The 15,073-nt window shown below is 37.7% G+C and overlaps 1 protein-coding gene across 2 annotated transcripts; it reads right to left on the reverse strand.

Moving 5' to 3' along the window:
- Nucleotides 1–3,660: 3,660 nt before the first annotated feature.
- On the reverse strand, nt 3,661–15,010 carry ssr1 (signal sequence receptor, alpha). 2 transcript variants are annotated; one of them, XM_042398870.1, is made up of 10 exons: nt 14,850–15,010; nt 12,464–12,597; nt 11,583–11,679; nt 11,373–11,476; nt 11,028–11,186; nt 10,169–10,245; nt 9,974–10,052; nt 9,062–9,155; nt 7,149–7,163; nt 3,661–6,030 (listed from the first exon to the last, which is right to left on the reverse strand). In XM_042398870.1, the coding sequence occupies exons 1-10, from the start codon at nt 14,917–14,919 to the stop codon at nt 5,963–5,965; spliced, it is 897 nt and encodes a 298-aa protein (XP_042254804.1). In that variant the 5' UTR covers nt 14,920–15,010; the 3' UTR covers nt 3,661–5,962. The 2 variants fall into 2 exon arrangements, with proteins under 2 accessions (XP_042254804.1, XP_042254805.1); XM_042398871.1 differs by lacking the exon at nt 7,149–7,163.
- Between the last annotated feature and the right edge of the window lie 63 nt (nt 15,011–15,073).

Below are 15,073 nucleotides of genomic sequence, written 5' to 3' on the forward strand. Positions count from 1 at the left end.
GCCGATACCGATGATGTGCCGATAATATCGTGCATCCCTAAAGCACCCCCCAGGTTTTATTACTTTACCTTTATTTTACTAGGAAGTCCCATAGAGATAGAGATCAAAAATGTCTTTAACAATAGAGACCAGGCCCCTCTACAAAATCACAACATATTACAATGCAACATATATATATATATATGTGTTGTATATACAACGTGATGTACAAAATTTCATAATAAAACAGAAGAACAGCTGTTCAAAGGCCTCTCAAGAAAAACAACTACATGTCTCCATCACCACATTCTTTATGACGCACTTAAACTCATCAGAGGATATAAATGTGTCTAATTTTATATCTTTATGCAGATTATTTGATGCCTGAGGTGCAGAGGAGGAAAATGCAGTTTTCCCCTGATCTGTAAAAAGCAACCCAGCAAGGCTGTGAATCAGTGTGTTTTACCTGGATCAACCAGGTGTTGACTCTATATAAATAAAAACTGATTGATTGATTGATTGAGGTGTCCATCGGGTGGAAAACTCATCAATGAAATCTTCAAATCTTTAATTCAACTGGAACAAACTGAGATGAGCTGCTTACGATGAGGGAGGTGAAATGTTTTCCTCTGACTGCAGACGACACGCTGTTCAACTTGTGAACACGAACATGTCGTCATTCCTGAATATCTTACATACTTATCTTGCATTCAGAGCTGCGTTATGTCTGATCAGACCGGATCAGTCCTGTAGAGGCAAATCAGCTTTTAATGCCCCCCAATCAAACATGTCTTAAACATGTAAATAAAATAAGAAGTAACAAACTTGAACTTGTGTTTTATGTTGAACACTGACTATGTGACATTGAGTTTTGTGTCATTTGAGAACAAATAAACTTTGGTTGGAATGTGATCGGATGACTTTTGGCTGTTTGGATCCGTGTCAACACTGGTGGTTCTGTGAGATGTGCATGTCATCAAACAAATAACGCACTTCCCTAAAACATAGAGTTCATATGATGGTCATACTGGATATAAAACATAAAACTGACACCTTTGAAACAAGGAATTTGGAGTTGATCCAGTTCTTTGTGGAATTATAGATGTTCAAACTTTCGTCTTTTAGTACATTAAAGGACGAGTTCACAGTTCCTCAAGTGTCTTAAACCAACGGTCAGGAGCCCACATGAACATTAAACCTGTTTTTCTTGCTGTAATCATTCCTCCTGTTCATAATGACCATTAGAAGATCCCTTCATAATGCACTTACAATGGAAGTGATACAAAAAATGTATTTAAAAGTTTATCTGAAGCTAATATGAAGCTACAGCGTCGAAATGAGTCAAACAAGTAGATATCTGTCAACGTTACAGTCTTTTTAGTGTTGCAGCAAAAGTTGCTCCAGTTCAACTTTTTGCCAAAATGACGCAGTGCTAAACTCAGTCTATACATGATATAATGCTAACATGCTATCCTTAGTCTGTAAACATACTTGCATCAGAATGCAAGCTAAATGTTAGCATCATGTTTCCATGCAAACTGTATGCATGTTAAGAATGACATGATAAATGTAATGAAACAATATAAATAAATGAACACTGTACACATATAAACAAAACAATAAGCTAACATGCTAAATGCATTCCTAATGTTAGCATGTTAACTAAGTTGGCAATAAAGCTAACATTAGCATGTTAACTACTCTACATTCTTTTTCTGAAGCTAATATGAAGCTTCAGCGTCCAAATGAGTCAAATCAAGTAGATATCTTTCAACGTTACAGTCTTTTTAGTGCCAAAGTTCCTCTTTTTGTTACTATACTTCCACCTGCAGCTCAACAGGGAAACACTGTCTGAGGAAACACAAAGAGGGAATTTGATGCTAAAAAGACTGTAAATGTGTCAGATATCCACTTGATATGACTAACTCAGACTGCTGAAGCTGAATATAAGCTTCATAGAGACTTTTAAATGACTGTGTGGACACACTGTAGATTTTGGCCTCCATCAATTACACTGAAAGCACATTTGAAGGATCTTTTAATATCCAGTATGAACAGGAGGAATGATTACAGCGAGGAAAACCTCTTTCACTGTTCATATGGACACCTGACTGCTGGTTTAAGACTTCTTTCCAGCTACTAAATGGACAATGTAGTGAAATCTTTTTACAAGCTCAATGATTAACTTTGTAACTCCAGATAAGGTTTTTATTTGACACAGCGCCACAGATTGGGTAAATAATGAAGGACCCGCCTACACAAGTTGATATTGTGCTCGAGTGATGCAAACTCCAAAACAAATTTACATTTAATGGAGTTATGAAACACCTTTTGGCACAAACTGAATTTGCAGCTTTCAGGCACCCGGCTGCCTTTTCTCCTCACACACAGAGACATAAAATATTAAGACAAAACCAACTGAAGCCAAATATTCCTCTTTATTTCTGCAGTTGCATTAAAAGTACTCACATGATCCAACAGACGGATGCATAAAGTCCCACTTTAAACATGTCTGTATTAATTATGAGAATGTTTTAAAGTAGATTTTAATAATCACCTTCATTAGAAAACTTCCAGATTATATTTCTGACCTGAGATCTATGGGATGACATTAGTGCCATAATCTAAAACATTAAAACTAAGATTTGAAAGGTTGAAAGAAGGTTTAAACTGTTTGTAAAACTGAAGAAAAAAAAAGTATTTGAACATTTGAAAATGAGATGAATTGCTTCACTCTTATGTTGCAAATCTGTGTGCTCAGAGTTTTGAAACTTGCTTTGCAGATCTGCTCTTCCAGCTTTGCATCATGGGATATCTGATGGGTTTCCACAGTAAACCATCAGTTTCATGTTTGCTGGGTGTTTAGTTTATTAGATTTCCAGGTTGAAGCTGAAAACAAACCGATTTTTGTCTCCTGAAGACAAATTATTATTTATTATTTTATTATTTTCTCAAATAATCTTCATTCTTTACTTTAATGCTTTTGCTTTTATATTTCATGTTTAATTGTAGTTTTCTTTAATCTAGTTTATGTTTGTGTTGTCTTTTGTAAAAAACTTTTATCATTTTGAACTTTGTAAAATCTGGATTCAGTCAAACCATCATGTGTACAAATGAAAGCTGCTCTAATCGCACTTGAACATTTGAAAAGGCCGTAAAATAATTGTTTTCAGAACCACACCTGTAAATGCTTTTAATGTGAAAATCTCACGTGTGTCTCTGCTGATCTCAATGAGTCACCTGTTTAAATAAAGGATTAAATAAACTACTTAAATTCCAGATTTCTTGACATTTCTATATCTTAAAACAAGTTTTATAAAATCCACAAGAACTATAACTGTTTTCTTTATTGCTTCAGCTGTGAGTTATTACCTTAATTAATGGTTTTATTTATAAAAATTATAATCAGCCCTGAAGTTAAAATAAAGAATAACGCCTGTTATAGTTTCCCAGAACACAAAGTGAAGTTTAAATTCCTTTTTTCATCCGACCAACAGATGTTATCATGTAAGACAAAGACATCAGATAAAATCTCGTTTGAATGTTTCACATTTTTGCTTCAATAATTTTCCGTGCATCAACTAAACGTTTCAACTGTGTTTCCTGCTGTGACACTGATCTCTTCCTACCGTCGTTATTAACTTTTCATAAACAACAATAAAAACACTCGGAAGCTGCAGATTTACCGCAAATCATCAATGTTTATTTCCTGCACATTTAAAAGCAAATAAAAATTTAAGCTTGTATCAATGAATGACAGCCCCATCATTATAGAAAAACAAAACAAACTAAACATGAGTTGAGCTCTGTGGACGTCCGAGTGTCAACGAGCCTCAGCTGTGTAGTCAAATCTGAACGTTTCCGCTGTTTTCGTTGGATTTTTCTGCAGTAAATTTAAAAAGTCCAACGTTCAGCTCGCACACAAACGTCCAAACTCTGCCGAGGAGGAAAAAAATCTCTCACAGAACCACCAGAAGCTTTTAAATGACACGACTCTGCAGTACGGGGAGCTCGGCAGTGACGCCCCCCCCTAGTGGTGAAATAAACAAATACAGTATACAAACCCTCCCCACCCCCTCAAATCTGTCACTCAAATAAATTAGCTTGGTAATTTTTGCTCTCACGTCAGCATCCATCAGCCAGTATTTACACCAGTGCTTCAGCCAGTTCAACATTTTTACACATCAAAAAAAAAAAAAGAAAAGAAAAAGAAAAAACACTCAAACTGTGATTATTCTGTAAGTTATTTGTCTGATTCTGAACGAGGCTGCTGGAGGAGAGAAGCCAGAAGTAAACAACACATTCACAAAGAGTGTCTTCACCAGTTTACTGATCCAGAGACTTTATATTAACGTGAAATAACAAAAAAAATAAATCTGGAGGCTGTGTCCTCGTGATCCCGAGAGCCCGTCAGTGCTGCGGTTTAAACGTAGGGGGTGTCAGAAGGTCAAAGGGCAGGTTTAATAAGACACCGATGCTCCACTCCGCTGACTCTTCTTTTCTTCCTCACTTATTTATTTACTTCCTGTCCACAGGTTTAACCTGATAAATCGTGACGCCTCTTCACTTTTGGAAATATTAAGTTTCAGGAAGTTAGTCTGAAAAATCGCTCCAATCTTCCAATCTTGAACCATTTTTTTGGCTCAACAACAGACGCTGAATCTGACTTCACGTGTCTCAAATGAATGAATGTGAAGGCAGCGTTCGACTCTGAGGAGGTTCATTAAAACGTTGGAGTGAAACAGTGATTATGTGTCTTCACACACGGTTTTTGAACGTTTTATTTTACAAACTGGACATCGACTCTGTGATACGTCGGCTTGTTTCTCGAAGCTTCTCGAAAAAAAAAAAAAGGCTTCAAAAACTCCGCGAGAGATCTCGACACTGCTACGGCTGAACAGAAGGACGGCACTGAGCCCCTCGCAGACTTTTTGAGGATGAACGTTCGTGTCGGGATGAGACGCTCCGCTTTCAGGGAATCTTTTTGTGGAGTGAAATGAACCGATGAATGAATGAATGAATGAATGAAGGGCGGGAAAGAAAGCAGCGACGGAGCAGGAGGACGAGATCGAACATAATCATAAACATCACAATAAATCCAAAACGCAGTGCAGACAGAATCTAAAAAAAACACAAAACTACAAAAAAAAAAACTGCAGTTGTTACCGTCGTCGTGTAGGACTGCAGATAACCATTATTTTCAAGTCTTCTGCAGATTACTCTGTGGATTAATCGATTAATTAAGAATCTACATGTCAGAAAGTTCCAAAAACTCAAGGTGACGTCTTTAAGATGCTCGTTTACTGTCACGTCAGAAACAATATCAGGATATCTGGACATCTGAGAGGCTGGAACGATCACATTTATGGCATTTTTCCTTAAAAAACGGACAAATAATCATCGCAAATTAATTTTCTGTTGCTCAACTAATCGATTAATCCACTTTACGTTGCAGTTCTACACCAGAGTGGGAAGAAACAAACAAGAAAAACAAATCAACAAAAGTCTCCCAATGAGAGTATCAGCAGTTATCTTACTAAGGCTTCAACAAACAAACAAACAAACAAACAAACATCATCTCCAAAGAAAAACCAACAACCTCTGAAGAAAGTCGTGTTTTAAGCCCCTTAAAAACCCAACACGCCTGTTCTGGGATGATCCTTCTCTCCTTCCTGTGACAGCGTCAGAAAACCATAATCGTTAAACAAAAGGAGGCGTGTGTGTGTGTGTGTTCATGTGTGTGTGTGTGTGTGTGTGTGTGTGTGTGTGTGTGTTTATGTGTGTGTGTGTGTGTGTGTTCAACAGTTTGAAGCTGATAGTAGAGCCAGCCGTCGCTGTGCTTGGCACTGGTTAAAGTTTCTCAGTATGGAGGGCAGAGCGCGCTCACAGCCCTCCTCTCTCTCTCCCTCTCTCTCTCTCTCTCCCTCTCTCCTACGTAGACGGGCGGCTGAAGATTCGTCGCCGTGGCGTCCGACGCCCCCCGTCACTCGTCTGAGCCGGCCGAACGTTTCTGGCTCCTTTTGCGAGGAGATCTCCTAGGAGACGCTTTGTCTGCAGGAGGAAGAGAAGAAGAAGAAGAAGAAGAGTGTGACTGACTTTAACATCTGACTCATGTTCCTCACAAACAGCTTCAATACTCACATTAGTTCACCTCAACCTGCACTGATATTATTAATGTTCAGTTGTTGTTGACACTGTCAGACAGGAAGTAACGTTTCACTTTAAGCTTCCTGTTTAATAAATGGTTTAAACACGTTATAATGTGTCTGTAAGCAGATATAATGTTTATTTATTATCATCAATAACTCTTATGAGCTGCTGTATAAACAGAAATTAATGATAATATAATAAAAACACAGTTGTAACAATATAAAAATGTCTTCATGGTTGTTTTAAGACACATTTGAAAAACTGTGAACTCGTCCTTTAATGCTAAATAACTTTCCTTTATGTTTATTACTGGAGGTTGTACTGGTGGTGTACTGGTGGTGTACTGGCTGTACTGGAGTGTAGTGTTCCTAATATTTTGCTCCCTTCATGTATGTAAACAGGGTGGACAAAATATCAGAAACACCTGTCGACATAAAGCGCTCCAGCGAACACACAATACGACCTCGATAATAAACATAAATCATGTCGACAAAAACTGAACATTCAGTAAAATATCAGATTATATCAGATGAGATCAGAGTTTATCGATTTTGTTGTTTAGAAAATCTTCCTGCTGTGATTTTTGTTTTTTTTTTTAAATCACAGGAGGAAGATTTAAATTTATTGATTTAATGTTGTTTCTGCTGTAAACTTGTAGATCAGCACTGAATTAAAATTACAGTTATTACAGGTGATATTGGAGCTTCATGAATGTTTAAACAATCATTTGACAGGAAAAGATCAAACAGTTTCTACATGCAAAACAACACAGTCCTGAGTAAAGATCCAATCAGCTTTCAGTAAATTAAATCACATGACTTCAGCTCTGCAGCTGCTTTAAAAATACTAAAACTGAATATTTACAGTAATTTAATCATGTGAGGCAGAGATGCTCTGATTGTTTGAACCATGTGAGACTCATTGACTGTTTGAATCAGAGCATCTGCACCTGGAAGAAGAAGAGGTGAATTTATCATTCATTCATTCATCTGTCAGTATCAACACGGAGCAGACCTCACCTCTACGACTCTGCACTGAAGACGCAGGAAAACATGACAGCGAGGAAGGCAGAGAGAGGAACAGAAAGGAGAGAGAGAGAGAGAGTGAGTGATCCTTCGTGCACAGTGAAGAAGGTGAAGTTCATCCAGAAACAGGAAGCAGGAAGAGAACAGACACACCTGCACATAAACAGCTCAAAGAGACGGAAAAAAAAGGAAAAAACACATCGAGGCTAAAAAGGTTTTTCAGGAAAGACGAAGGTTGTTGCATCAGATTTAATATTTAATGGTTTAATGAGACTTTTCTATAGCTGGATGTAGTTTAATATGTTTAAATCAGAACAAACATTTCTACTTAATATTAACTTTAAATGTGATCTGTGGAGGTTTTCATCAGCGGCGTTTCTACAGTTTGTCTTTATTAGATTTTACAGATTGTTTTATCTTCAGATGTGTTTAACGGTGAGTCCATGTTGAACGAACCAACAAACACAGTGAAAGTAAACAAAGCAGGATTCAAAATCCTCAACTCGTCCAACTAGATGTTTGATTTCAGGGACACACAGTGAGATCTGGTGAAAAACACTGACAGTAAACAACAAAACTCCACAGTGAAGCTTTAACACGTCTGTCAGGATGTTTTAATGGAGGAAGTTGGTTTGATCAGATTTAATGTTTAATGGTTTAATGAGACTTTTCTATAGCTGGATGTAGTTTAATATGTTTAAATCAGAACATAAACATTTTTACTCAACATGAACTTTAAATGTTATCTGTGGAGGTTTTCATCAGCGGCGTTTCTACAGTTTGTCTTTATTAGATTTTATGGATTGTTTTATCTACAGTGAGTCCATGTTGAACGAACCAACAAACACAATGAAGAAGAAGAAGAAGAAGAAGCAAGTAAACAAAGCTGGATTATAAAAACATCTGCTTTGTTAATGATTCATGAATTAATGAAACTCGTCCAACTAGATGTTTGATTTCAGGGACACAGTGAAGCTTTAACACGTCTGTCAGGATGAAAAACAATCAGCATTAAGAATTTAAAGTTTGTATGTTGATTTGATTTTGATGTTTTTTGGATTCCTGAGTTTCAGACTCGTTTAACTTTATTTTAACTCCTTTTTCCAGTTAAAATTATACAGTTTATTAAAAGTACTTTTGTCTAAAGTTAGTAAAAGTTTCCAGATTGAGACGAAGAAACAGGAAATATTTATGGAGCTCCTGAAGTTCTGAAACTTTTTAAAAAAAACACAAGATAAAATAAAATCCTCTGATCTGATCAAATATTCAACACAAGCTTCTCAATACTCGATGAAACAGACACATTTCTGTCAAACTCTCCTCCCGACTTCACTTCTCTGGTTTTATTTGACTGTTTCAGGTCAGTTTTAATCCTCTGACAGTTGGTTTTCATGCTGAACTGAAGTGAAACTAACAGCTGTCAGCTTCACACACACATCAGCGGTGTTATTCATTATGTTTCCTATTAATATATATGACATCAGTCCACTGTGTGAGGAACTACACTATGAAGCAACAGTCATTATTGCACATTAAGCTCTTCTGTAATATACTGGATTAGTTGTATAATTTGTTCTCTACTGTTTACTTTTGTATCAGTAGATTTAGATTCATGTTGTTTATTCTTGTGCTGCTGTAACACTGATTTTCTCCTTCAGGGATCAATAAAGTCTCGTTAATCTGTAGAAGGAAAAACCAGCAGCTGAAGAGAAAAGTCAAATAAAGAGTTTAGTGACAGTAGAATGAAAGGTGAGTTATCTAACGTGAGACTACAGGTGTCACAGCGTCGTAGCTTCTAGTCTGGATGAGATTACTGAAGAATGGAAAGGTTCATAAAACAGAAGATGAAGGACGAGGTGACGAAGTGACGAAGTGACAGGATGTGAAGAGAAGTGAAGCAAACGTACTGATCTGGTTGAGTGTTTCCTGAGGGATCCAGCTCAGATCCACGTCGTTGTGGCTCGAAGTTCCCATTTCAACCTTAGGAGCTGGACGCCTCCTCTGTAACACACACACACACACACACACACACACACACACACACACACACACACACACACACACACACACACAGAGAGAGTAAGAAGACTTGTATTTGCTGTTGATGCAAATTCAACACTTCCTGTGTTTTCATGATTTACTCAGGAAGTGGCACATTTCAGCTTCTAGAAACGTACAGAAACTTCACATCTTTAAACAGCTTTAAGTCACGTTTGACTTCAACATCTAAAAACTAAACTTGACTTCAGTAAAACTATAATTTTCCTACAGAAAAATGTTCCTTTTATTGTTTTTATCCAATATATTATCTTAAAAATATAAACACTTCTCAGAATTCATGTCTTCAAGCTGCTGAACCTTCTAAATCCTAAAAGGTTAATCAATGATTTCTGTTGGTCAGCTCATTAATTAATTGACTAATAATTTCAGCACTAAATATTTCCAAAACAAATCTTCAAACCAGCAGTTTTATTTCTGGAACATATTTACACATTGTGATTGTTTTTACGGATATTAATTATCGATTAATCTGTTGATCATTTCCTTGATTCATTGATTTGTTGTTTGGTTTATAAAATGTCAGAAAATATTGAAGAATGATGATCAGTGTTTCCACAAGTCCAACATGACGTCATGAGATGAAAAGATCTTCAGTTTACTGTCATAAAGGACTAAAGAAACCAGAAAATATTCACATTTAAGAAGCTGAATCAGAGAGTTTTTCTCTAAGTGATTAATTTTCTGTTGATCAACTAATCGATTAATCAACTAATCATTGCAGCTCTAATGACTTTCACTAACTGCTGCAGTGTTTGTACCTTTCTGGACTCCAGCAGCTGGTGAAGGCCGACGATGACGAGCAGCCCGAGACCTGAGAGGAAGACGTACATGAAGATCCTGGAAGAAGAAGAAGAAGAAGAAGAGTTAGAAGAAAGCACAGACATCAATGTATCACATTAACAATAAATCAGAAAACCAGTAAAAGTTGAAAGTTACAAGATTGAAACACTCACGTCTCTCCGTCGAGTCCGTCCTCTTTCTCCGTGATGGTGACCGTCTGGTTGAACACGGCGTCCTGGAAAACGTTTCCCTGCAGAGAAGAAGAAGAAAGAAACACAGAGAGAAGAAGAAAACAAATGTAGGTTAAGAGGAAGAGAAAGTGAAGAAGGAGGGAAAGAAAAAGCAGATAGTGGAGAAAGGTCAGAGGTCAGAGGTCAGCAGGTTAAGTGTTGAGATAAGAAGAAAAACATTTTCCTTCTTCACACATCAGGCTTCAAACAGCCTGCAGGACTGTTTAATCTGTTAAATTCTTCTAACAGCAGCCTGTTAGTGTTGAGAATCATTATTTTATATTTTCTGGCCCGTTGCTTTGATGAATATGAGCCTTTTTTATTTTATGAAGCTAAACTTCTTAAATGTTAAACTTTCTCTAAACACAAACAGATCAGTTTGACTAAATGGTGACGATTACCAACAACTTTCACACCAGAAAGAAAGAAAAGCTGACAGATAAAACAACCTTTCCTCTGATAAAATACAGCCGACAGTTAGAAAGATTTTGACTTTTATCAGGAACTATTTAATCAAGTATTATATAAAAAGATCCTGAATCTGAGCAGTAATAAGGCTGGATTATATCGTTTCTTGACATTCAGACGTGTACATGTGAGTGTATGCGGTGCAGTTACTCCATTAATTAGTTAATTCTGCTGTCTGAGCTCAAACTGATCATTAAAGTGGAAAATAGTTCAAAATACTATTAATCTTTATTACATGTTTAATAGTAAAAACTCTTATTATTCCATAAGACAAAGCAGATGAAGCCCCAGAGAGAAATGAGCTGTAACTCAACCCCCCCCCCCCCCCCCTTACACTGCTGTCCTTGTAGTTGAGGTTGATGACGAGTCCGAAGGGTCTTCCTCCCATCGGCTCAGCGGGGATGAAGGAGTACTCGAAGGTGGCCTGTCTGCTGGGAGGAACCACGGTGCCGAGCTGGAGAGCCGTGAAGTTCTGGATGAAGAACTGATAATCCTGACGGGAGCAGACAGAACCGAGTTAGAGAGAACCGGACCGACATGTGACCAGTAACCACCAGACTGAATCACAACACAGATGATGTCGGTGCTACTTAAATGTCTGAGCTGTCGATTTAAATATGATCAGTTCAGGCACCGGCATACCCATCCAGCTGCAGGAGACTGTTAGTGTGTTTTCTACCTGCGGGTAACGGAAAGACGCGTCCAGAGACTCCACGACGAAGTTCTCTGATCCCTTGTTGGTGAAGCCGAGCAGGAACTTGACGATGTTGTTGGCTGGGAAGTCTGGAGAAGCACAGAGACGAGAGAGAAGACGTTTTTTATTCAGCTGCTGCAGAAACCACAACAAAACAGAAAAGTCAGATTCAGAGGACAGAAGACGAGATGTTACCGTCTCCTTTGACGAAGAGGATGGTGGTGTCGGCGTTGGGAGAAGCCTTCACCTCTCCAACCAACGCTTCTTCTTCTTCATCTTCTTTTTCTTCCGTCTAAACAGAAACACGTGAAGGTTTAATGTCTCTCTGATCAGTAAATAACTGCTGTGACCAGTTCACACACACAGACTCAAACACTGACTGCAGAGCTGCAACTATTTTGATAACTGATCATCAATTTGAGTTTTTAAAGAAAAAAAATGTCCAAATTTTCTGACTCCAGCTTCTCAGATGTGAATATTTTCTGGTTTCTTCAGATAAAACGAGACGTTTGAAGACGTCGCCGTGGGAAACCGTGATCGACGTTTTTCACCATTTCTGTTTAAGGGTCAAACGACTTCCCAGAGAAAATAATCAACAAATTATTCAATAATTAAAAGATTTGGCCTGAAATAAATTTTTCAATATATGGGGGATTATAAAGTTTGGTTGAAGGTCTGACGGTCGTTCATCAGCTTCCTGATTCAACTTTAACAAGCTTTTAATCTATAAAACCTCAGAAAATAGTAAAAAAAAAAAATCATCACATGTTCAAGGCTGCATCTTCAAATGTCTTGTAAATATATTGAATTTACAATAAATAAAACACAGGAGAGCAGCAGATGTTCACTTTAGAGAAGCTGGAATGAGGGAATATTTGAAACTTTTGCTTCAGTAACTGAACTTTCTGTCAGTCGACTAATTATTCAAACATTAAACTCAACAACAGAGTCGGACAAAGTGTAAATTCTCAAACTTTTACATCCAGCAAACACTTAAAAACAGAAAATCACCAGATAAACGTCATCATCTGTAACATGTGTTAATTTAACCATGATATAATCACTCAGTCACTCACCAGTTCTGTATTTTCATCGTCTTCCACCTCAGCTTCATCGTCCTCATCCTCGGCTGTCACATCATCCACGACATCTTCATCCACAGCCTCGGCCTCCTCATCCTCAGTCAGATCCTGGGCGCTCACCGCCGGCCCTAAAGGACGGGAAACAAATAAAACCATTAGAACCTACGTTTGATTCATTAGACGGTAAACAGAGAGAGGAAGGAAGCTTTCAAATCTTCGTCACATTAAATCTCTGCAGCAGCCAGAAAAAACGTTCTGCTGATCCAAACACACCTTCACTTCTCCTCTTCATCACTGAGCCAATGAAATGGTCCCAAATATGTCTGTTAGACTGTAACGTTCTCCTGAACTTCAACATGTTTCCACATGTTGGGACTCAGAGAGGAGGATGATGATCTGACTGGAAGGTCAGACCATTACAGGGACCAAGACATGAAACTGACACTGACTGGAGCAGAGCTGCAATGATTAATCGATTAGTTGCCAACAATTAAATTAATCGCCAACTATTTTGATAATCGATTAATCGTTTGGAGCCATTTTTAAAGGAAAAATGTCAAAATTCTCTGATTCCAGCTTCTCAAATGTGAATATTTTCTGGTTTCTTTCGTCTCTCTGACAATAAACTGAAGATCTTTGAGTTGTGGACAAAACACTGATCAACGTTTTTCATCATTTTCTGGAGCAAACAATTAATCAATTCATCAAGACAATAATCGATAATTAAAATAATTGTTCATTGCAGCGCTAGATTCAGGATCTGAAATTAACACAACCAAGCACCAAATGCAGGTAGAGTCTGAACAGCGCTGTGAAACTATAGGAGAACTCCAGACGGTCTGATGCAAATCAATCAATCAATCAATTCATTTTACTTTGGTTTAAATTCCTGCCTACTCTGTAATATAAAGTCTATATAGTGAAGAACATCATGTACTGAAACGAATGTATATGTGACACAAAAAGACAATTTATTATTTAAGCTGGTGGATCAAAAAGCCTCCAAGAGACTCAAACTGTTGTTATAAAGAAGTTTCTGACATCTGAAGCTCTTCTGTTTGTTTTTGTGTCTAGCAGTTTGTTCCCAAGTGATGGATGAAAGAAGTTATTGTTAATATATTTTAAATTAATTATTTAATTTGACCGTATGGCCTCAGTGTGTTACATCGCACTAGATATCATGTAGTAGTGATGCATGATATTGGACTTTTTGACGACATCCAATAAGCAGATATTTATCAATTCATTTCGGCTGATGCTGATAGATGCACATATTGTGCATCTATTGTGTACTGTACCAATACTGAGCCGATATTATCATTCATCCCAAACATGTAGTTTATCTTTTTAAATTTGAATATGACAATGTAAATGACAGTCATCAGGACATAAAACTAATGATCTGTTGATCTTTACAAATCAAGACTGGATAGTCTGACATTAGCACAGCTGTCAGTGCTGAAAAACAATGTTTAAATCAAAAATCAAATCAAATTGTAGATTTGGAGAATCGTGACACCTCGACTGAGGAGACTCCAGACTCATGAAAACACATTTTCAGATTTATGGACCTGGTCTGATGTGGTCTGGATGAGGAAAATAAGAAGTAAAATCACCCTTTTTTCTGTGTTCATAAGCTGAAAGTGTGTTTAATGAAGAATTAGCCGCTAAATATCATTATTCATGTTTCCCTTAACTTAACAGTCTGTTATTATTGCTCTCAAATGTAAAAACGGGTCAAATTTAATCCTAACAGTGTAAACTTTAAACAGTTTTTGATGTTTTTTATCTAATGCAGAGTCCAACAGAGCTGCAACATGCAGACCGCTGTTCAGTGAATAAAATGTGAAGTAATTGAACTATAAATTCGGATTAATAGTCGGATTTCAGGAAACACTGATGATAACTGTGATGGTACCGTCTACCGTGATATTATTACCTACGCTAAGCATAACGTTTAAACATCCCTAAATGTGATTATGTTGCACAACAACACTGCAGCCGTTTGGATTTAGTTTAACAGAGCTGAACTTGATGTATGAGAGTGACAGTTAGCACGTTAGCTTCCCGGCTAACAGCTAACAGTAAGGACACGTCAGTCTAAGCAGGCGGATACACTGCACTCACGTAGCTAACTGCTATCCACACACCATGGAAATTACACATTCAGACGCTACTGGACAATACTTCAGAAACGCACTGACTTGATTTAGCAGCTCCTGTTTTTTTAAAATCCACACTTATTTTCAGCTCACATGTCAAACGGAGAGCGGCCTAAACTAGTTAGCCGAGCAGCTAACACTAGCATGTGAAAGCTTGTAGCTCTTAAAACAGTCATTTTCGTCTCATGTTGTGGTGAGCAGCCGCGTCACAGACTTACCTTTGATGAGGATGGTCGCCGGGAAGGCTAGCAGCAATAGCAGCAGCAGTTTAGGTAGAAATTTCATCATTTTGAAGCCGAAATCAGTGCGTTCTCATTCAGTGTCAGTCAGCCAGGCTGTGGTCGCCGCCGAGCTGCTACAATTACTACGACGCTTGCGCAAAACACTTCTTCTACTTCTTCTTTTTGGTTTTTGCTGTGACCACGCCCCGAACTAATTTCAT

This window comes from Thunnus maccoyii, chromosome 21 (genome assembly GCF_910596095.1).
Source record: "Thunnus maccoyii chromosome 21, fThuMac1.1, whole genome shotgun sequence".
In the NCBI taxonomy this organism is placed as follows: Eukaryota; Metazoa; Chordata; class Actinopteri; order Scombriformes; family Scombridae; genus Thunnus; species Thunnus maccoyii.